The sequence below is a fragment of the Camarhynchus parvulus genome, chromosome 2, assembly GCF_901933205.1.
Source record: "Camarhynchus parvulus chromosome 2, STF_HiC, whole genome shotgun sequence".
Taxonomy (NCBI): domain Eukaryota; kingdom Metazoa; phylum Chordata; class Aves; order Passeriformes; family Thraupidae; genus Camarhynchus; species Camarhynchus parvulus.
This window is the reverse complement of record NC_044572.1, coordinates 80,076,016-80,100,192: the sequence shown is the minus strand read 5'-3', so window position 1 is coordinate 80,100,192 and position 24,177 is coordinate 80,076,016. Positions and strand designations below refer to the sequence as shown.

The 24,177-nt window shown below is 41.6% G+C and overlaps 1 protein-coding gene across 1 annotated transcript in view; it reads left to right on the top strand.

The window, feature by feature from the left end:
- The first annotated feature begins 2,391 nt into the window (after positions 1–2,391).
- Positions 2,392–24,177, top strand: part of ANKRD33B (ankyrin repeat domain 33B) — a 42,671-nt gene continuing 20,885 nt past the window's right edge. The window contains exon 1 of the mRNA XM_030943340.1: positions 2,392–2,858. Within this exon, the coding sequence (XP_030799200.1) occupies positions 2,418–2,858 (441 nt within the window). The 5' untranslated portion in view covers positions 2,392–2,417. The remainder of the gene's footprint in view (positions 2,859–24,177) is intronic.

Here is a 24,177-nt window from a genome sequence, read left to right as displayed (position 1 = left end):
GGTTAAATAATTTGAAATACAGCCTCAATACCAGTTGTAAAAGTGAAAAATTCAAGGGGAAACACCATGTCTGCCCTGTTCCAGCCTGACACCTTGCTTTGAAAGCTTAAGCAGTATAGCACTGCTCTTTGAGAGAAGAGATGAAAGTGACAGGCTGAGGTAAGAGAAAACAGTTTTCATCTCCAAGGTCCCTGCAGAATTATTACAACTGTGGGAGAAAACTGATTCGTTTCTCCTCTATTAATAAGCTGATAAGGTAAACTGAACACAGAGAGAAAAAAAGGATGACTTTCCAGAGTCAAACTTTTTTTTTTCTGTATAACTGTGTTTTCCCTCTAGTTAGCATTAAAGTTTTTCAAGGTTGTTTTTTTGTTGTTGTTGTTGGCTTGGGGTTTCTTTATATTCAGAGTTACTGTTCCCTGCCTCTTTGCTAATAAATTCCACATAACATATTAAAAAACAGTCTGGTAATGTGGTAAATATTTATTCTTCTGAATTGATTTTATAAGAAAGAAACAAAGCAAGTATATTTGATTAATGAATTCTTACAGATGAGCTGAATCTTCAAAAAAAAAACCCTTTGTTCCCCTGTAGTAGAATTATTTTGGGGCCTTTTTCTGCTATTTGAAGTTACTAGAGCCAAGAGTCTTTCTGGGCTTTTCTGATGAGTTCAGGCTGAGAAAACTCAAATGCTCCCCACCAGCTGCAGGATCTCAGGCAAAAATGAAGTTTTCTCAAAATACAAGTGCTATTGTAAGAGGTAGCATTCTGTTAAGCAGCTCAGCAGCCGCACTTACTGAGAAGAAAACAAGAAGTTGAATTAATGGAGCCCCTAAACTCTGTGAATGCAAATACATAACAAATTGATAGGCAATAAGTGTAGAAAGTGAATGCTACAGCACTGTTGTGCAGCAGCTAAAGACAGCTCAGAAGTGTTTGATTTGGGCACAGACACACCCAGCAGCAGTGGGGAAAGGGCCTGTCTTTACCCAAGCAAATAACAGGAGACAGCATGAGCAAGCTGGTAATCTACACCAGCTATGATCTCAGAGGTGACTGGAGGTGAGGCGATAGTTTAATCTCCTTCTTTCCCAGTTTAGCTCCTGTGAAGAAGCAGCCAATCAGGGAACTATTTAATACTAATTCTGCTTACAGATATCCTCCTGCTGGGCACTGGGATAGCCCTGCCAGTTAGGATTCAGCAAGAAGCTGCTGGGCTTTGTATCACCCATCATGTCTGATTTACACAATGATTTCTTGTAAGACTGTAAACAGCTACTATTTGGGGCCCTTTACTCACAGTTACATTTTACTCTTCTTTCCTATGTTCTTTTAGTGTAAAAAATGTGGCTCATACTTTGCCTCACCTCCTGCAGGAATGCCACCTCCTTTCTCTCCCATCAGACAGGGACTTGGACTTTGGACATTCACTTGCTGAAGGATGTCAAATATATGAGATTCACTTCAAAAAGCTGTTGAAGAAAGCAAATACCCTATTTTGTTGGCCAAAGGACTTCTCCCCACTGTTTCCCTGCCAGAGAACAGTGCTAATCCCTGGCATTTGAAAAGGAAAAGAGATTTTAGAGGAACTGTGACAAAGCAAGAACTCAATTTATAGATGCATTATTCCTCTCAACCTAATCTCCAAATGCCTTCCATAAAAAGTACGTGCCTGATATCTCTACAGCTGCTAAAGCGTCAGGGCTGATTTAATGAATTGCTTGCTTTTACAGCACGGCAATTCTGTGCAGTCATTCTCCTTAGTTTCAGTGTTTATTTCAAAAGACGAAAATTCCGCACAGGCCGGTTGTATTCCTGAAAAGTTTTGCGCGCATCGCTGCAGCCGCGGCTCTCGGGACCACGCAGTTGGCGCTGAAAGACCAGCGGCCCCCGGAGCCGCTCCCGCCTCTGCCCCCTCAGGCGGGCTCGCCGCGGGTCTCTCCGAGCCCAGGAGTCTGAGGAGCCCCGGGGGTGCTCGGGGAGCTGCAGTCCCGCACCTGCAGCTCGGTGCCCGCAGGGAGCAGCCGCGGCCGCCCCCGCTCCCCCCGCACACCGCCCCGGCACCGCGCCCCGCCGCTAAACCTCAGCCCCAATCTCCTCACAGCGATGCTGAGCGGATTAGGGGCCGGGAGTTCGACAAGTGTCTGCGCTCCTCAGAGCCGCCCTGCCCGCCCGCAGCCTCTCCCCGCTCCCCGCGGCGGCGGCAGCTCCCCCGGGCCGGGCCGGGCCGGCGGCGGTGAGCGGCCCCCGCGGAGCCTCCCCTCAGGCGGCGGCATGCCCCGGCCCGGGGGCGGCCGGGCTGCCGCGGGGCCGCCCGCGGGAGGGGGCTGACCCTTGCGTGAGGGGCAGCGGCAGCCGGGCCCGGCGAGACAGAGCCGCGGCTGCCGGGCGCCCTGAGCGCCCCGCGGGGACCCGGCATGGTGCTGCTGTCCGGGCACGGCGAGCAGCTGCCCGGGGAGCGCGTCTGCCCCGCGCCCGCCGCCGCCAAGGAGATGCCCGGCGCCGGGGCGGAGAGCAGCCCCGAGCAGGGGGCGGCCGAGGCTGCCGCCGAGGAGCCGGACGAAGAGGAGGAAGAGGAGAAGGAGGTGGAGGAGGAGGAGGAGGATTGCGAGGAGTACGAGGACTTCTCCGAGCTGCCCGACACCTGCAGCATCGCCTCGGACGACTCCTTCTACCCTCCTAGGGGGCTGGACGACGACGACGAGGACATCTGGTCCCTGGAAGGGGACGAGCGCGACAGCCCCGAGGCGCTCAGCCTCTTCCGAGCCTGCTGCACCAACAACAGCATCGTGCTGAAGGCGCTCATCCGCCAGGGCCCCCAGGAGGAGGAGGTGCGGGAGGCCGACCGCAACCGCAGGGTGAGCACTGAGCATCCCGCGCCGCGCCCCCGCCGCCCCGGCAGCCCCGCACCCCGCCCGGGACAGCGCGGCTCGGCCGCCGCCGCCTCCGCCCCCAGCGCCGAGCGGAGCCGAGCGGGGCAGCCGCCGTGCCGGGGCTGAGTGCCGCCCCTCCCGCTTGTGGGATGATGCCCTGCAGCCCCGAGGGGGACGGGACTCCCGGCAGCAAGGGGCAGAGAAAGGTGTGACTTGCCCGCCCTGACTTTCTGCCTTTGGCTAAGGAAGGGTCTGGTTATGGGATGAGACAGCGGTCCAGATTCCGGTTTTCCCGCGATCAGTTTTGAATTGGGTCTTGTTTTCCCTCTGTTTATTGGGGACCGAGAGGGGCATCGCTGGTAATGCTTGTGTTTAGCATCAAAAAAACCTTCCTCTTTTCTGGGCTGTTCATCCCCTGCAATACTTTGTGATATTCACTTTGAAATTTTGTACTGCTGGTAGTTTTTTTTTTTAGTTGTTTGTTTGTTTGTTTGTTTGTTTGTTGGTGGGGAATGTTTTTTTTGTTTTTTTTTTATTTTTCCTTTAGCTCCCCCAAAAACGTAAGCTTCTTCCTGGATCCTAGACTGCCAAGCAGGGTTCAGGGTATTCCTATGTTAAAATCAGCATTTTTCAGAGTTCTCCTTGTATTTATTTTGTGGCTGATAAACTATTTTTGGGGTTTGTATCACTACAAGTTTTGTGGCTCTTTTTCCTGTTTTGTGGCTCTGTTACTCAGTTAATTGCACAGACAGAAGTGTACTTCTCTAAATCAGAAGGTGAAAACTTGGGAAAGATTTTCTGACTAATGAGTTTCTGGGACATTTGAACAACGGTATTGAAGACTATAGTATTACCAATACTATAGTTTGTTTTAAACTTAAGAAGTTATTTTGCATAAACAATCTGTGACTAATCTGTGGCAGCAGTATTTTGAAAGGAAAGCTGTATTATTTTAATTGGGCAAGTAACTTGCACATTCTGGCAACATAAGTTGTCTTTGCACTGAAAAGAATGCCATGATTTGTGTTTGGTTCTGTCTGGAGAGGGGCTTTTCTTGTAGCTTAGATATATGTACTTCTATGATTTTTCCTAAAAAAATCTTTACTTCTTCTCCAAAGGATTGATTTTAATACAGATTTTCAGTGATCAGACTTATTGTAAATTTCTTAAAAAGACAAAAGGTCATATTAACACATCTGAGGGAGAAGCAACCTATGGTGTGAGGGTGGGAATGAGCCACACAAGACAGAAATAATTTGCATCAACTCTTCTGCCCAGGCCAGGATATGATGTGGTTATACTTTAGCTAGTAACATGTGAGATCCAGTTGTACATTACAGGATATTTTGAATACCCTGCAGCTACACCTATCCCATATATAAGTCTTGTGCCTGGGCTGGAGCCCAACCCCAGCCCTGACACTGTGTGGGGTTTGGGCTCCAGCCTCTGCTGAGGTCCATTGATTCAATGTGTCTCAAGTATGTGATGGTGTGGGAGCTTTGGCCCCCCATACATGTGGCATTAAAGGCCAAATGCCCCAGAGCTGTACCTTCTGAAAAGGTGGCCTTCCTGCCAGCTTTTCAGAAGGGACAGCTGGCAAGAAGCCAGAGGGCAAGAAGCTGCAGGAACCCTCCCTCTCAGGGCTGGGGTCCTGCAGACCTCAGTCAGCAGGAATGACAAAGCTCAGCACAAGCATCAGCCATCATCCTGCAGCTGCTCTTCTGGCAAAGGTGATCAGATCAGGGTTGTGAAAGCAGCAAATTCTCCTGTTTGGACAGCCTTCCCTTCACCATCCTCCTCCCAAAAAGCAAGTTCTTCTTCATCTTTTCAGCTTCAGAGAAAAGAGACAAAATTTTAGTTTGAATCTGAAAGGTTATTTTCTTTGTTCATACTGTAAAAACCCAAACCCCAACAAAACAAAACAAAGAGAACATCTACTTAGGCAAATATTCAATTTGGCATGAAATTAAAAATTGGCATAAAATACTGTTTACTTCTTTTTTTTATGAATACAAAGGAAAACATTCTGGAATTCAGCAACTTGTGAAGCTACAGGAACGATGTGGTGGACATGTGTTCACTTCCTCTCTGCCTCCCTCACAGAAGAGCCCCAGTCACAGCAGGACAGAGCAGGACACTTGGTCTTTTCTTTAGAGATGTGAATGGGATGGGAGAAATCTTTTGACTAGGAAGTGGAAGCTTCAGGTGTGACTGCTGCTCAGAGATATTGAGGCAAATTCTCGTTATTTTGCAGAGGAAAACCACCTTTTTAAGAGAATTTTACCTAACAAATGGAAATTTCACACAGGCCTTTTATCGCCCTTTCTGTGGATTTTTTTTTTTGCTCTTGAATTTCATTATAAAATCATTGGATGTTATCCATGAACAAGACAATTTTGCTGCCACAAAGTAACAGAACAATTTACACTTACCTGTTGTTCTCATGAAGTTTTTTAGTTGCTGAAACTAAAACTGCTGTTGGCTTTCAGCATCTTCTTTTGCCAGGATAATGTTTGTCTACAATGTTATCTTGTATGCATTTGTTAGAAAGGTCTATTTTTTTTTCTTATTTTTAAATACTTTTGAACCTTTCTTTTTTTAACTTTTTTTTTTCTTTTCTTTTTTTTTCCCATGCTGTGACCAAATAAACTACACTTTTGTTTCTTCAAAGTTTTAATTTCTTTTCCATGAGACGGGGCAGAGAATGAAGAATAACTTGCTTTTTGAGAAGTGGGGTGGTGAAGGGGAGGGCTGTCCATCTGAGGATATTAACTATTTTCACCATCCTGATCTGATAACCTCAGGTATGTAGGTACAGTAGTTTCATTTTCACAATTTCAAAATCAAGTTTTCTTCAAAACAGACAAAACAAGTAACAAGATATTGTAGTAAGACAACACTATATTTTGATTCTGAAAGTAAATAAAATCAGCTCACAAAATGTAACATGAAAAAACTTCCAAATGCCCTACACTGGGCACATTGAACCAGCTTTGTTTTTAATAAGTTTTACCTTGTTCCTGAAGTGTATAAATGTAAGATGTAGAAGCAATTCTCCAGGAAATGCTAGAATCCAAAGGTACCCTTACTCATTTTCCTCCACCCTTTGTGCCAAAATACATCAATTGTCTCTTTAGAGTCAATTTGCCAAGCTTGGATAGTGCCTTTTTGTGTCATTTCTCCAGAACCGTGTTTTCCCTGTACTCTGTTTGTGAGTTGAAGAACCTCCTGCCAGGCACAAGTTTTCATTAAATCCACCTTCCTGCAGTAAACCAGACTGCACAACATCTGATTTATTAGTCACCACATGTAGCCTGAAGATCTGTACCTTCCCTGTCTTGTTTTCATTACTGTCAAGACAAAAGCAGTGTCTATATCATTGACTGCCAAGGATCCCCAAGTGGCTGATCCCCTCAACTTCTCTTGCACTGCTGTCTGTCCATGGAATTTGGAAAGACTGGATTGGTACTGCTGATTTCCCCTCCTTGCCCAAAGTAACACTGAAATATTTGGAAAATAACTATGGCAGCAAAGAATATACTAATTGTACATTGTGGAGGGTGACCTCTCATTCTTCAGTGCTTGTTTATTTATCCTAACAGTAAAGAGGGATTTGAAAATAGACAAGGGAAAGTAAAATCATGGCTCTGGTGAAATTTCCTGAACCCGACTGAGACCTTAGCATCACCGGGCTAATGGTGCTACTTTTCACCTTACCACATAGGGACTGGTTCTCCTTCCTCACTAGCCAAACTTCTAGAATTTCAGATATTTTTTCTCATCATTTTAATATCACTTAATATTAAATTCTGCCTCGTGACCAGGATTATATATATATACTTAGAAAGACAGAGTTTCAAAATCTGGTGTTACCTAACTGTAGAATACAAGCAAATTTAGAAATTTGCCATGACAATAGAGAAAGCATTGGGAGATGGGGGAGAGAGAAAAGAAGGCAAAGAACATTCCCTTGCCAGATTGAAAATAATCACTGCAGCTGATCTGCAAAAAGGTGTTGTGGTTTTGTGCTGATCTTACATGTGGTATAGCCCAAATTAGCAAGAATATTCTGTTGTAGTTTTTCTCAGTTATTCTTTTTTTTTTTCTTTTTTTTGGTCGTTGCTCAATGAGTCTTTTGTCCAGTTCCATAGACAGCTATGGACATAACTGTGGGAATATTTCTCTGAATGCAGCCTAGGCTTGTTTGTGCACTGCACGCTGTGAGTGGATGTTTTGGAATGGCATCACTCACCTGGTTTCCTCACTGGGTCCATGACAGTATCCAAGGCATCAGACCTGTCACGTTGTTCTCCTTTCCTGGTGGTGCAGGCTGCTCCTCAGGCTCTGTACTGCCACAGTGAAACTGCTTGAGAAAACTCACCCAATTTAGGGAGCATTGCCCTTCAGAATTTTTCACAGAGCAATGCACAGTGAATCCTCCATGGAGCTGACACCTGAATTTGTCCTTGCCAAAGGGCTGGGCTTCTGAAATTGCAATTGGTTGTGAAGGACAGGGAGCCAGTGGTTTGAATCCGGCCTTCTGAGTGAGGGAACTTTGTATTGGATGATGCTACCCCTTTTTATCTTTTTTTTTTTGTAGTCTTCAGAACGTTAACTTGTAAAAATAAAAAATCAAGAGTCTAACATTTTCTGGTAAGGGATGAAGTTACCCTGTCACATGTTGCTTTTCAGTTTTCATGGCACATAGCTAACCCAAGTTAATCCATGTCAGAAAAAGGATTTTAAGAACATCATGCCCTACAGTGCTCAGAATATTTTTTCATTATTATTTTCATAGACAGCTTCAGTTCCTTCATATTATCTTATACAAAGCATTCTTATGGAAACAATTGTATTGAAAGTTAACATCATGACACTAAACAATGAAAGGGAATTTTTTGGAGTGAAAGTACTTTTAAAAAGACAACAAAAGTTGTATAATTTAAATCCTTAAAAAAGTACAGAAATCCTCAAATGCAGTAAAAAATGTCCCTGAAAATACATGTTTGTGCTTAAAAAGGAAGGGAGCAAAGAATTATAGATGTCAAAAAAGGGGGAATTCTTCAAATACAGTAATTGCAGCTCAAGGTTAGCCAAAGGAATAGATAAAGCATGGAAAATATGAATTGAGCTGGCTAAGAGGGAATTTGGTGAGCTAACCAGAGCATGAACCAGACTGATGCAGGTAGGCACTCAGAGGCATTATCAGAAGAGTGTGGGCAGGTTAGCTGTCTGCCTTCTCTTGTCTGTATTCATCTGCAGTGTTAGGTGACTAATGCCTATGTAAACCTGGCACAAAAAATAATCCTTTAAAATAACTTTACTGGAGAAAAAGTATGTGCACAGAATGTAATTTCTATAGATTAAAGAGAACAATTAATAAAGACCCTGAGGGTGTGTAGACATAAGGAATGGCAATGCAGGTCTTTAGTGCACTGCTGGGAATGCATGGCCAGAGCAGGCTGTGTCCTCCATGGAGCTGACAGGTAATATGACATAATTTGTACTTGGTGTCAAAAGCAGCTTTAGCTAATAGATGTAGGTCCTACTGGAATGGACAAATACCTATTTGAAGACCAGATGAGAAAGTTGTACAAGTTTAATCTACTTTCAAGTGATAGTTTCAGCTTCTAGAGAAACCAGATGAAGAGTAGCTTCCTTGAAGAATTTTGACAAATTGCTTAATGGGAAGTGTATGGAACAGGAGAGGTGTTTTTAGTCTGACGGTAGTACAGGAGTAAAGGTCACATCAATCTTCTGTTCTGCTTTAAGCAATGTTTCATGTTAGTGTCTTAAATCAAGTGTGTGGCTTGCAGGGCTCCTCAGAGACGCAGGGATGATCCTGGTTACCCATCTGAGGACAAGTTGACTGCAGATATTTAAAAATACAGCTGCATTTAAAACCCCATGATAGCCTAACAAGACTGGTTGTCCTGGACAGCTTTCATCAGTAATTATGACAGACATATAATGTGTTTTTAGCATAACATGTCCATAACACATGGGACTTTGGGATGCCTTACTGCCTTTTCCTAGAAGAATAGTAGAGCTTTATTTCACAGTGCATAAATTGACACTGCTAATGCCTTCAAGCCATTAGGAAATTCAAATTTATGTTCTCATAGAGGAATTGCTCAAGAAGGAATATTTGCCCTAATTTCCTTTTGTAAAGCTTCCAAAGATTCCTCAGGGAAAATTTATTGAGGAATCATAGGAAGTTGAAGCAGAGAGCACTGCTACAAAACATCTGATTGCTCTGAAAAAATGGGTTCCTGTTGAGTTTCAGTAGCTTATAGGAGGTACTGGACTTCAAGTCTGCTGGGAAAGGAAGTGGTCCAAAAGCCCCAATATTCCCAAATTCCTCAGCTCCAAGCTAAGTGCCAGTAAGGCAACAGTGGTACCTTGTTTTATCAAGGCTTCAGGTCTCAAGGCAAGGGCTCTGAGGAGTAGTCTGTTCCTGTCACAGACACCAGATTCAGACTGCCTGGTGGTGGAAGTGGTGATCTGGGCTGTGGCTCTTGGAGGCTCCCGAGTCAGTGTTGGAAAGGCAGGGACAGGCATGTCAGCCCCTCATCAGGGAGTTCCCTTTTCAGAGGTGTGAGACTTGGTCATCTTTCACTCAGTCTGACTTGGTGCTGGGTTTCAGGGGACATTTCCAAAAAGGTTTTGAAAGAGGCATTAATGTTCCCTTTTGTGTGTGGCACAGAAACCTCTTGCCATCATCTTAATTTTAGTCACACACTCTTGTGTTTATGCTTGGGAATACAAAATATGACAATTAGTTGAAAATAAAAAAAAGTTGAACAGGCAGTACAAGCAATCAAAACATCTAATTGGATCTACTACTCAAGAAGAAATATACAGAAAGATAAAAACCCTAATACTTCATTATACATTTTGGAAAATGTCACTGTATGACAGAGACCAACAAAAATCAGGTGTTTTACTGTAATACTTCTGTATGTTGGTAGTACTTCAGCTTCACAGAGGAGATGAGTAGTAACTCTTGTATGACTTTACAGGTGTTGATTGCTTCCCACCAGAGGACCCAAATGTACATCAAGTTTATGTAAAATTGCATTTCATTAAAACACATTTTTATTCCTCTAAAGAGAAGTGATACATGGTCACTAATTAAAAACTAATGGTAGAGTTGCTAAAAACTGCCGGTAGATTTTTTAAAAATAGAATAGGAAATCTCTGGAGAATGTGAAAGCAATGAAGAATTCCCACAGGCCTTATTTGAGACAGGAGTTCACCTTTCATGTTTTCATAAATAAAATTTCACTCAAAAGGTTACTCTTCTAAATGATTTTAAATATTATGCCACATTGGTTTGAATTTACCTGTTTCTGACTGTTCTTTAATTAAATCCAGAAATGGAAACTCTCCAACCTGGGCTAGATATAATCCTGTATATAATCCTGATATAATCCTCAGTGAGTCACAAGAAGAAATAATCAAGTACTGTAGGAAGAGGATTGTTGTCACAGTGTCTGTGGTTGCACATCTGGCAGTGAATTAGCAATTCAAATTGTATCCACTGTGGGAAAAACCCACTATGTGGAAATAGTTCCCATTTTTCAATTCTATTATTTTCTATCATGTCTGTTAAATTCCATGGGGAGCAATTTGAAAGCCAGATGATGCAAAATGGGAATGACTCACGGTTGGGCTTCTGTTGGTTCACACGTTTCGGATGTACAGTGTTCTGAGCCTGATCCCGTAATATCCTCTCACATATAAGGGTTGGGGATTTTTTTTTTTTTGTCTTCTGCCTCTCAGTACATGAGGCCTCATCTTTGGGACAGCTTATGTGTGGACAGACCAACTGCTGGCAACAAGAGATGCTGCCAGCAGCCACCAGAGCTCAGAGCTGGGCTCATGGAGAAGTTTTGAAGTTTTGTTTCTATTACTATAGGAGGGAAGCTTATTCAGAATCCATTGTTATTAGTTTTCTGAAGTTCAAAAGTAGCAGATAATGGGACATATTCAATCTGTTCATAAAAAGAGCCTTTCAGGCAGTATTTGGCTTCTTTTCTTTCCTTTTTCTTCTTTACAAAACCTAGATATCTTGCTATTTGGAGCTAATAGTAAGAAGGCTCAGCTCAGCTATTTAGCATTTGATTGAGAAACACAGGAAGGGTATCCATGTATTCATAAAAGCGTCTTTAAGTGTGGATGAAAGGAAAAGGAAGACTTTCTTTGAAAGGTGGTGTGGTACTTCTGTGTATCTGCAAGTATCATATGAGTTTGATAAAGGATCCAAGAGAAGCCAGAGTCAAAGCTCAGCTCCACAAAGGAGTTAATTTAAAATACTTTTCTTTCTACAGAGTTTTCTACAGATTTTCTCTAAAAAGAATGAAGTAGCAATAACTTGTTAGACAAAGAATGTAGGATAACACATATTGGCCAGTTCTGCAAAATTAAATACCACAAGTATTAGTGAAATACCACAAACACTAATGCAATATAAGTGTTTAGACTTCAAACACTAATGAAATATAAGAGCCCTTCTGAGCTAGTAAAAATATAAACATAGTGGAGGAGTTTTCTGGTTACACTGAGACAAGCTGTAAGTGCCTGGAAGCATGGAACAATGCCAGCCAGAGGAAACCTGTGTCTGGGAAGAAAAAGGTTGTTTTCCCTGCTGTCCTACAGGCACTTTGCAGGCTCACTGCTCTGTTAGGTGAGTCCTGTCTGCAGGGAAAACTGGACAGCACGACCATATCAGAGATACTGCTCTGCCACACTGCTTCAGCAGAGCTCCCCATGCAGAGCTGCCAGCCTGGAATAAAACACACAGGGTTCCTGGAGGAACAGCCTGGCCAGTGGTTCAAGGGGGGAGTGAAACCATCCATGGCTGACAGGGAAGAAAAATAATTTCAAGGACTCTGAGAACAGAGTGAAAGCCTCTTTCTTGTACCCCAGGGACAGGTGCAATCTCCCAGGCAGAGGCTGTCCCACAGCCTGCAAGCAGTGGCTGTGTGAAAGGGCTTAGGTGTTTCTGGGACCCCCCAGGAACCTCCTGCCATCCCCAGTCAATGGGACAGGCCAAGCTCTGCTGAGTCCTGCTGTCATTTATGTGGGGTGGAATGAACCTTCCTTGCCACCTATTTGTAGCTGTATTTTCTTTTGTTTTACTGCACTGATGCTGCAGGAATTTTACAGTCCAGAAAATTCTTCCTCTTGTGTGGAATGAAACAAGGATGCTTAACGTGTGAAGATATCCATGATTAGAACTGCCTGTGGAATAGGAACTGGAATTGAATACTTGATACATGCTAATCTTTTTAGTTCCTTACTTGAATTAAAATAGTGTGTTTATTGAAGTCAGATGTCTCAGTGCATTTACAATACTTGTCTTCATAAACGTTCCCATGAACTGTGTAAGATCCTTTACATATATGTGGATACATGAAGCAAATATTGAAATATTGACTACTCAAGTTAAACATTTTAGAAGCAGTAAGTTTCTAAAGCACCTGAAAGGAGATTGTGGTACGGTGGGGGTCATCTTTCTCCCAAATAACAAGTGATAGGACAAGGGGAAATGGCCTTAGGTGGTGTCAGGGGAAGTTCAGGTTGGGTATTAAAAAAATTTCTTCACCAAAACAGTGGTTAAAAGGGGAATCTGTGTGAGGAGCTGCAGAAGTCATTTGGTTTTTTCAGCCTAGAGAAGGGGAGACTGAGAGGAGACCTCATTGCATTTACAAATTCTTTGTGAGAGGGAGAGGAGAGGCAGGCAGTGATATCTGCTCTGTGGTGAGCAGTGACAGAACCCAGAGAATGGCCTGAAGCTGAGTCAGGGGAGGTTTAGGTTGGATATTAGAAAAGAGTTTTTCACCCAGAGGTTGTTTGGGCACTGGAACAGGCTCCCCAGGGAAGTGGTCACAGCACCAAGTCTTACAGTGTTCAAGAAGCATTTGGACAATTGTCTCAGGCACAAGGTGTGGTTCTTGGGGTGACCTGCATAAGGCCAGGAGTTGGACTTGATGATCCTGATGGGTCCCTTCCAACGCAGCTTATTCTGTGTGTTTCTGTGTCATTCTGTGATTAAGTGTTGGAACAGGTTGTTCAGGGAAGTGGTGTAGTCACCATGCCTGCAAATGTTGAATAATGAGTAGATGTAGCACTTCACAATGTGGCTTAGTGAACATGGTGGCATTCCATTGAAGGCTGCATTTGATGATCTTGGAGGTCTTTTCTATCCTTACTGATTCAATGATTCTGATATCAGCAGCCCAGAACCAAAAAAAAAAAAAAAAAAAAGAAAGAAAAAAGAAAAAGAGATGGTGAAAAAATGTCAACCTTTCTCTTAAAATTAATCATCCAAATTATTTTCTTCTAAGGCAAGAGATTATGAAATGTCTCTTACTTGCTATTGCCATTTTTTTCTTTCTGTGGGTGTTTTTAGCTTGACCTAGTTTATGCTTATTACAGTCAGCACAGCTGATTTATGAGCAGCGGCTCCATTCACAGATGGGTGCAGGCAGAGCTGAGGTATTCAGGTATACATCTATGGCAATGTTCACAGATCACAAATGCATTTACCATCCTCTTAGGATCTGAAGTCAAATGAGGGGAAAAAAGGTCTAACCTGGGAGTTTCAAGTAAGGTAATGCTGTTTCTCATATCTCAGGTCCATCACTCTCTTTTCAGCTGTTGTTAAAATTATGAAGCCCCCCCAGCTATCAGGTGTCAGCAGAAAGTGCTGTGATCTCTCTTTGGAGCTTCAGTACCTGATGCCAGATCAGTAGCAGCTCCCTCCTGCAGTGGATGCACAGACAGTAACCATGGGGAGAAATAGATCAACACTGCCGACTGAGTGTCATAAATATGTGTGATATGGGTGAAGATACCACAGAGAGGAAGGGGTTTAAAAATTACAGGGGTTCTTTTAAAAATTACAGGGGTGGAAGGAAAGGAAGAGTGGCTCCAGGGCAGGCCATGGCAGTGCAGGAGCCGGGTGCCCAGGGCACAGGCACTGAGCCTGCAGGGACACTCTTGCCCTGTGGCTTCCAGCTCAGGTGCCAGCTGCTGTGCCTGCTGGAGCAGGGCACTGTACCCTGCCTGACCTGCTCACCAGGCCACATTCACAGATACTCACTAGTTATGTGCAAAGCCCACTTTTTTTTCCTGCTGTGCATGTGTTACTGAGGGACATCTCCCCAGCAGAGTGAGCTGAGGGCGGGTGGCTTCAGGCTGGACTGCTCTGAGGGCAACACAGACATTCTGTCTGATCACTTCCCAAGCTGGGTGAGCAGAGGAGCACAGTTCACAATCTTGTAATGAATATCCTTGATGAGCTAGCCCACTGTCATTTCTCTGTCAGTCTGCAGATTTTGATAATTTAGGTCAAATATATCCAAATTCATGCTTTGAGAATTTATAAAAATAAATTAATTGTTTTGAGAATTAAAAAAAAATCAGTGCTGGTTTTTCTGTAATGTAAAATAGTAACTGTAATTGCAGTTGTGAGTTAATGTGTGTATTGGCCCTTTTTTGCTGTTTACTCCCTGCCATCCACAAAACATATTCCTCTGGGGAAGAGGTTTTTAAAATAGTGCTTAGTTACCCTGTTTAGATTTTGAGTACTTGCCTAAAAATACTGTATTTTCCTCTTTCTCATGTAATTTCTATTTCTAGTACAGTGACTTCATCAGTTGTGATTTATTACTAAATTGTTAGTGTGTATCCTAAAGGAACTAAGAACTAGAGCAAAGCCTGTACAGTTTGGCAGCTTATCAGTCACAGGGGAAAGGACAAGTGAGCATTGTTCATGTGATGTAAACCCTTACAAAAACATTCAAATATTGTCAGCATTTCTTTCACAAACTTGCTTCTCTTCCCAGAGCTGTATCCTGCTATTTCCTTTCAGATTTTAAGGTCCTCAGAGAGTGCATCTGGAATGATTCTACTTCATTACTGGTGGTACTGCAACCAGGAATATTCAAAAATACATGAAGGTAGACTTTTGAAGTCTACCTATATTGGTTGAGCTTTCAGGATTATTGCTACAAAGCAATATCAATTAATATAACCATGTTATTTACAGAAATTCTACAGTAAATTCAAAAATCCAATGTGAGATTTACAAATCTTAAGGGGAAGAAGGTGATTTTTGGCTATAGGGCTTTGATACCAATGTTAGTTAGAATCAGTTAATTGCAACTAGCCTTCATTTTGGATATGTGCTACTGTTTGTTTCTTTCCAGAGATAGATTGAAGGAGTCAGACTCTGAAGGTGTGTCCATAATTTTCAGGTAGAAATGAAAAGACCAGATTTGGTCTTTAAAAGATTTCCATATTACCAAGTAGCATTCTCTCATTCTGTGTCAGAGAAATAGAAAAATAACTCCAAACACTGAGAAAAACATTAAAAAATATTCTGCTACTGCTTCTAGGCTCCTGAATACTAAGGGAGAGAAACATAAGTTTTACCATTCTTCCACTGCTACTTTGTGGTCTCTTTAGCTAATGGAGATATAGAGTTCGCAGAAAATCTGGGATGAGAAATTGCAGCATTTGGTAAGTAACTGGAAACACTCTAAGCATGTCAGCTTCCACTCCTCAAATCAGAGAAAAGAAAACAAAACCCAAACAGTATCTTCTGAAATCATGAGAAAGATGAACTGTTAATTGGAACGAGACCATATTTATTCTTTTTTTTTAAATTCCATTTCTTTTCTTTTCCATAAAAATTTGCCTTTCTCATTGATGTGAGTAAAGGAAGATCTTAGCAAACCTTCCTGTTGCTTTTACTACACTGCAGCTTTTCTACACAAACCTAAGTGACCCTAATTCCTATTGAACTAGAAGTAAAAGCCAGTGGAAACTGACAACTTCACAGCCAACCTCCAGATCAAGGCATTTTGAAAGAGTGATGAAAATTTTAGCAGGAGGGAAAGGGGAAACAGGAATTACTTAGGAAATTGATTATATAGTCTCTGAAAATATCTTAAGTCTAAGTTAGCATGAGGAATTTTTCCTACAGCAAATATTTAGGCCAGAGATCTATGATGCAGAAAGGCAGGTATAGATGAGGTTATTCATGCCATAAAAATGTAATATGAATGAAGATATACAGAAAGTAAAATACTGTAAAATCAACAATTTCAAATCTGGGTGTACAAGTTTTCCGTGCATGGACTTTAAAAAGAGAAGGAGATTATAAGTTGTTAGTCTTCCAGTGGAGAGAAGATCTTGATATTTCCTCCTTGTGCTTTCTAATATTTAGCTGTGTAGGATAGGTTAGAACACACTTTTTATAAGGTTAGATGGGAGACATGACATTCCCGAATCAAAAAAAGAAAGGATCATAACCTGTAAAAGAGTCTTTGAAGTCATTAAGGTACACATGTCCTTCAGTTTACAGCTCTATGAGTCATTGCCTTTGTGCAGTGGATACAATCTCATCTGACCTCTGTCTTGTAACTGAGGCATGGCAGAGGTTTTTGGCTCTCATTTGGTCCAGCTGGGCAGAGCCTGGTAGCCTTCTATACCAAGTGGAATGTTCTCTGTGGAATAAAGGGCTCAGAGGCTTTGAAGCCTACATAGTTAGAATATCATCTCTCACCTTTTCAGAACCGAAAGTATCATTTGTGCGTTTCTTTGGCCAAAGAACAAGGTGGGAATCAGACCTAGGAAATGCAACATTTAGCACTGGATGATAAAATGCATATTAGAGGAATTAAAAAAATTAAAAACAGAAGGTGTAACTCTCAGTGCCTCTGCTTCTAGAGATTAGGGCTGAAGAACCTGTACCTTTCTAGATTTGGTGGTAAGGAAGGAGAGGGTTTGTTGCTGCTGAGACCTGTGTCCATGCCCAGGGCGAGAGAGGAGCAAGATTTGGCATCAGACTGTGCTGCTGGCTTGCCTCACAAGGTCCTGTGGCTGAGCTGCTCTAGTAGGGGGCTCTGTCTAAGCAAACAGGCTGGAAATCTGAGGCTCCCTGGGGAGCTCTGCATGGAGCTGGGAGGTTTCATGTTGCTGAGATTTACTGTCCTCAGACCATGTGTAGACAGATTTAAGGATGCTCCTCAAAGGTCTGCTGGTGAAGGACAGCAGCTAGTGGTCCACATACTCAGTTGTGATGAAATAGAAAAAAATGCCAAAAAAAAACCCAAAAAAAACCCACCCAAAAATCTGGGCATAATATTTACCATTTAGCATCTTAATTGTGGTTGAATGTATTTAATCATCATCAAATCTAGAAAAGTGAATCTTCTGGTTTTGCCTCCATCTCCTTTAAAACTGCTTGGTTGGTTCTTGAGTATGCCTTGTGAGTGACTGCTGAAAGGACAAGGGCTAACCTTAGAAAAAATATTGTTATTCTTTATGGAGTAGGTACATAGTGGTTTTGTTCAGTGTATGCAATTATGTTGCACAGTTAAAATTTATGTTGTCATACACTGCTAGTAAGAGAATACCAAATTTATAATAGAATAATTAATTACACCAGCATTTACTATCTTCCTTTTAAATACAGAAATACCTCTTCATCCCATCTTTTTAGTCTCATTATTCCTATTTACTGCTAACCACTCCATGCTTTTCTAATGGTAGAAGAGTTTCCTTCTCTATCGTGCTCTTCATCATTATGAAATGTAAAAATTACACAAATAAGAATGGAATCTTCTTTGCAGTACTTCTTCAAAGCAAGTGTGCATCTTCTCATCTCTTAGGAAATTCCATAGCTTTGGAGTTGGGCACCACGAAAATGAAGAAAATTGTGTTTGCAAGTCACCTCTACTATTTCAATGAACAAGTCAATGGACCAATCATTGCAGTTACAGCTTGCTCGTGAGGGCAAGAGGAGAGGCAGACACTGATCTCCTTTTTTTGGTGACCAGTGACAGGACCCAGGGGAATGGCCTAAAGCTGAGTCAGGAGAGGTTTAGGTTGGATATATGGACAAAGGTTCTTCACCCAGAGGGGTGTTTGGGCACTGGGACAGGCTCCCCAGGGTAGTGGTCACAGCACAAAGCCTGACAGATTTCAATAAGCATTTGGACAATTGTCTCGGGCACAAGTGTGACTCTTGGGGATGATGCTGTGTAGGGCCAGGAGCTAACTCGATGTTCCTGATGTGTCCCTTCCAACCCAGCATGGTTGGAAGTTTTAGTTTCCACCTGTACACTGAAAATTTCTATAAGCCAGCTATCTTTTCTTTGCTCCAGGGCCTGCAGCATTGTTCGAAGTTCTCATAGTGTGCTCAGATACTGCTCTCATTAGAGAGCTGCTATCCAAAAAAATGCCACCCTGCAGTCAAGCAAAGTCTTGACATACCCAAAGACTCTTGTAATTCAGCTGCTGTGGTACACAGAGGTCTGTCAAGCTCACTGCAAACTGCTCTGAGAAACCTTCATCAGATTGATACATGCTGGGTTTTCTGTAGAGTGCTTCTTTTCAGCAAAAGCTATTCTTTTATTGAGAAAGCTGTGTTCTAAATGTCTACCATTTCTCCCATAGGTATAGGTCTCTAAATTAAAAAGCAGACTGCTTATATGAATTCCTGGACTCCTGTCTTAGGAAAATCTGTTTTACAGTTTATCTAAATATTCTCCAGTTTTAGGGAGTAGGAGAACTGTTTCTGGATTGCTTGACTGAAACTGTTTTATAAAGTATATGTATTGTATTAATGATTTATCTGTTTTAGCAAAGGCAAGTGATCTCTAGAAATTCTAGCTATTTGAATATAAATGTGAAATTGCTTCTCCCTCTTTTTTTCCCCAGATATTTAATTCTGTCTTCTTCAGATTCAATAGTATGTTAATGTTCAATTACTCCCTATGTTTCTTTATTATTTAGGTGAATGGGGTGTATTCATTGGAAGATTAGGTTTTTAGATCCAAGAACAGAGGCAGAAGATGCTTTCTTGCCGTTCATTGCATGGAGCTAGACTCTCAGCTGAGATAAACAGGGTGGTCACAGGCTCTACAGAAGAGGAAAGACTCACTCTGCTTTTGCCACCAGGCAAGGACATGCAGTACCAGCGTGTGCTGCATTTGCTTATTAAACTCAAGTTGTAATACTGTAGTTAACTTGAGACAGATAAGATGGTGATGCTACTGTGTCCCACCTGGGTATTCCAAACATGATTTTTATCTTCCTTGAACTTTCTACTCGCACCCTGATGCCTGTTACCTGTTACAGGTACAGTGAATCCTTATCTAGCCAACTGAGAAAATAAAAGGGAAATTCAAAATGGGAACATACACTTAAGAAAAAAAATGAAATCCAGCAGCAAACTACAAGCCTGCTTTTGAACCATGTTATTCATGATTTTTAAAAAGTTGAGTATAAAAAAAACAGTGAGCTACTAGAGGAAAAATTGTCCCTCTGGACAGATTGATTCCATGTCACAGTGTGTGCTTTCTCAAACAAAAAATGCCAGGCTGAGCCTCTTTCAGATTAATAAGGTGGATGAGCCTATTCCCTAAATACATCACTAAATTAATGTGAGGCTATTCACTAGGACTTGCAAGCCAGTAGCAGCAGCATTCTTGGTTTAGCCAAGTGCTAGTCTCTGATCTTACAAAACTGTAATTCTGCCTTTTCTTAAAATATTTTTCACAGGGTGATGCTAAACCTTCAGGAAGGAACCATTCCTTAATGAGAAGCCTGAGGCATGCTGGATTTCCTCTCCAGTGGCTGTGTGCAGCCTATCAGTTACTTTATTACTTAAATAGACAGGATTGTAGGTTTATGGGTTTTATAGTATGAGTCCTTGCTCTCTAATCAGCCATGAACATTATAGAGCCAACATTGTAGGTGTAAGTCACAAGAGCACCACCCTGTTTGCCCTTGACGAAAGAACATTTACATAAAAAATAGAGGTCTAACTGAAACACAGGTCATGTGTTCTGCTGTAATTTAAAATGTGATCACAGTCACCAGTGGTTCTAACAGCTATAAAATATGAAAAAAATGAGAACAAAATTTATAGTGCTCGTAAACCATGCATTACTGCAAAATTGCATACTTTGTTTGAAGTTAGTGCATTCATCCAGAAATGAAAATCTCTAGGGTTCAGAAACTGAATTTTTCAAGATTGTGTTTAGAAAAATAGTTATTAGTGCCTCTTTTCTCCCTCTCCCTTTTTTTTTTTCCTTCTTTTTATGGAGACTCAGTTTCAGTGCAATTTGTGGAGCGCTACTAATAAGCCATGCATAGGTGGGAAAGAGCAAAAAACTTCCTATGAAGTCAGGAACTGTGGTACTTTCCTCCAAGTTTCACACACCTGAATACTAGGAATAATACCTATAAAAATATATTTTTTTGCCTCCAGCATGGTCATCTGTGATATTCCACAGCAGCTGCATTCCATAGAGTTGTAAGATTACAGGATTGCAACCTTTTAGGATCACAAGAGTTGATGCTAATCCACACATATAAAAATCCACTTTAGGTCTCTGAATGAAAAACAGCCCATCCATTCACCACAGATGCATCTGTTGCTCAAAAACACTTTTTTTTCTAATAAAAAGCAGGAGACCTTTTTTTTTATATTTATGCACAAAAAAAAAAAATCTTTTGCTTTTTTAGAGCTAGGGAAAGAAAAAGAAGGGGTATGAATCGCTGGAAAACGAGACAAGGTAAAACCAGAAGCATAACTGAGATGAAGGAAATTTTTCATTGCAGAAAGCATAATGTATAGGGCTTTCAAGAGCCTGGACACTTTGACATCCAAAGAACCATTGTCACTTGCAGTAGTTGATGATAAACTGAAGAGGCAAGATAATGAGATCCCATCAGTGGGATCTTTGCTTGATAGAAGTAAAATAGCAATGTTTGGTCCAGGTGGAGAATCCCTTTCATATCTACCAGTAATATTTCAACCTACCTTTGTTTCTGTACATTAGTATTAACCTTGCATTTCCATGAACAACAAGGTTGTTGTTACCATGTTATCCTCTTGTTTGAAAAGAGGATTTTGGCTGTTGCTATGTGATAGCACATCCAGACAGAAGGATATAAGGTGAATCCTATAGGGGAAATACTAATACTCTCATCTGAGACACGTGCCCTTCTGCTGTGCAAGGGCAGCTGGTCCCCTTCTCCTGTCTTTTTTGTCACTGGGGAAGAAAGTTTGCCACATTTTCCTGGTCCATTTGGGTCAATTTCAGGATCAATAAGCTCATTATTAGAAGATCCAAGATCAAGAGGAAGGGTTATTATTAGAAGTGCTAGAGAAAAGGAAGCAATGAGGTTCAAGAGGTGGAGCACAGGATTAGTTGGGAAGAAGGTGCAATGAGGGAGTTACGTTTCCACTGATTCCATTATGAAACTCATTGTCAAATGGCACTGTAATATGGAGACTGGGCTTCTAGTGCTCTTACAGCTTCTTTGGATCAAAGGGTGAGGAAATCGGCTGGCTGTATTTTTTGTGGTATTACTGAATCATACAGCAGGTTGGGTTGGAAGGGAGTTTAAAACTCATCTATTTCCACCTCATTATGCAGCACTGTGTGTAGTGTGTGCTCAGTTCCCCCCTTTGGAGTCATAGGAAGGGTGTACAGTTGCTCTTCTTGGTGAGAACAGGGCCTCTGCAAAGAAGAGATTCCACCCTGATGGGTATTTTACTTCATCAAGTTGATTTCTTCTGAGGAAAAATGAGCTTTCATGTTTAAGGCTTTTGTATATTTGGTTTTTGGGTTTTTTAGTTGATTGGGGTTTTGGGGTTTGTTTTTCTCCCCTGTGTCAGATAATCCACTGATGGACAGAATCGCTCCTGGGCTCTTTCATTACAAGGTTTGGGTCTGGTGCGATTTCACAGAAGAACAGTTGCAAAATGAATTTACAGAAGTTGGAGGAAAACTTGGAAAACTTCTTGGGAAGGTCTTTCCTAAACAAAACCACAGTACCTTACTGCCACAAGAGGGTGCTTGCAAGCTCATAACTGATCATTTCAGAGACTTTCACAGTGAAAATGTTCTGGGGCTTTAAAATATTCTTTACAGAAGAGACAGATTAGATACAGTGATAGATTCTGATGGTGTGAAAGGTTGTACATTCATCTTTTGCCCAGTGTCAAGTTAAAATTTATCTTTATGAAGATTTTGTGAGAGGTGTCCTGAAAAAAAACCTATGCATTCAAACACTCTATTAAGCTTCTTGCAACAGATCTCAACTACAACCTGCCTGCATCTGTCAGAACATAACAAAAAGGAAAATGCATCTATTAAACACAGAGAGGAGTTGAATCATATGTTTTAAAGCCAAAGGGAGCTCTTTTTGACAGAGTTATGTCAGTGTACACAATGCATTTCACATGGCTTCTGAGTGCCCTACAAAATGCTTTTTAAATGATGTAAACTCTGCTTTTCATCCTAAGTGTGTATGAAGGTGTACATACATTTAAAGGCAAGGAGAGAAGTTGACAGCAGAGTTTGTCAGGCACAGGAGCTGAAGTTCACGTCTATACTTGCTTCTGAATGTTCCCAGAGGTCTTACGTGCTGAGAGAGTGCACTGCATACAGGTCACACCAGGTTTGGTTATGCTGTTCGATGATCCAGCTTTGACTATCACTTTGTTTACCTTTTAGGAGGTTTGTCTTTCTGAAAACAGAGTAAACAAAATGCTTCAGTGATAGGGAAGGCTACAATTTTGACATCAGATTTTGAAGTAATCTGGCCATTGAGAGACTCTCCAAAATGTTTTACATATAATTATATCCACAAGAGGTACAGTTTGAGCTTTATTACAAACACTCTTTCTTCCAGTGATGCCCAAACCCACTGCAGCTCTGTGCAGCAAATAGCCAAAGCAGCAGGTGATCCCAGCCTCAGGTGTCCTCAGGAGGAAGCAGTCAGCACTTTTCTGCTTTGAATCTTGGTAGCTGGGAACAGCTGTTCCAAGCAAAGCACAATAAGGTACTGTTCATTTAAGCACCCAGAAATACATTATCCTTGTGCACAGAATGGTTTCCAGCCATTGGAAGCCTTTGTGAATGCTGCAGATCAAGCCAGAAATAAAAAGGAAATAAATTAAAATCCACTCACCATTTGCTGTAGCAGGACCCTGATGCTGGCAGGAGTCTGTCCCTCCCCAGCCCTCTGCAGTTAATGGTTTGAGTTGCTAATGTTCAAAGCACCTTGAAGTAAAGACATGGGATTTGTGGTGGAAATGCCTTCAGGGCTTATATCAGGACCCCCTCACTAAATAAATTACAGAATCTCGGAATGGTTTGGGTTCAAAGAGACCTTAAAGATCATTTGGTTCCAGCCCCTCTGCAATGGGCAGGGACACCTTACACTAGACCAGATTGCTCAGGGCCCATCCAACGTGGCCTTGAACACTTCCAGAGATGGGGCATCCACAGCTTCTCTGGGCAGCCTGTTCCAGTGCCCCACCACCCTCACAGTACATCATTTACATTCTTTTCTGAAGCCAGACCTCTTGCTTTTTTTAAAGCAGAATGTCTTGTTTAGCACAGATGCCAAAACATAGAGGACTGTGTAAATTTGGCTGCTATGGACCTTGTGTTACTACCACCAACACTATGAAATCTCAGCACTAACATTTGACAGTAGTAACACTTGTTACTATGTGCAGTACAAACAGGTAAGCTAGGATTAGTAAAGGCTGCATTATTTATCAGGGATCACCACTATTTATTTGTTGTACCCAACATGACAATCTAAATAAAATTAAAATATGAAATTTAATCTGATAAAATTTGTGTTGCTTCCCCTACCATTTTCCCACACTACTTTCTGTTCTTTGCAGCCAGGCACCTCATAAACAGAGCAGAGAACTCTTTCTCAAAAATGGAATTCTGGGCTGTTTTGCCATGTTACTGAATCCTTATACAACTTCTTTTTATCTTATGTATAATGATGGTAAGCTTCACTAGATGACCTGTCAGTTCATTTGAAGGATATGTTATTTGTATTAAGCAGTATTTCCCTAAAGTTTCCTTACTTAGTTCTTCTCTAAAATTATGCCTTGTTTAGTTCTGCCATGACCAGAGATCTCACATACATTGCAAAGCTTTATTTTGGACTGATTACACACATCAAATATCACTCTGTGGGAAAATGATCCCAGTTTCCTCTCTTTCCATATAAACGTCTTGATTCTGTATATTGCTTTGTTGCATGTAATTCAGCTGTGACTAGCAAAGGAACTTCTTCCTGATGAAATTTCAGATTGATGAGTAGATTCCTAATCCTTTTCCATCCTTAAGAATCCTTAACTTTACTGTCGATGAAAAGTAATACAGTATTTTAACAAAATTGATATTGAGCATGAATGTGTATATCTGCTAACATCCTGAGCAGTTTGTTTTTTTTTTTT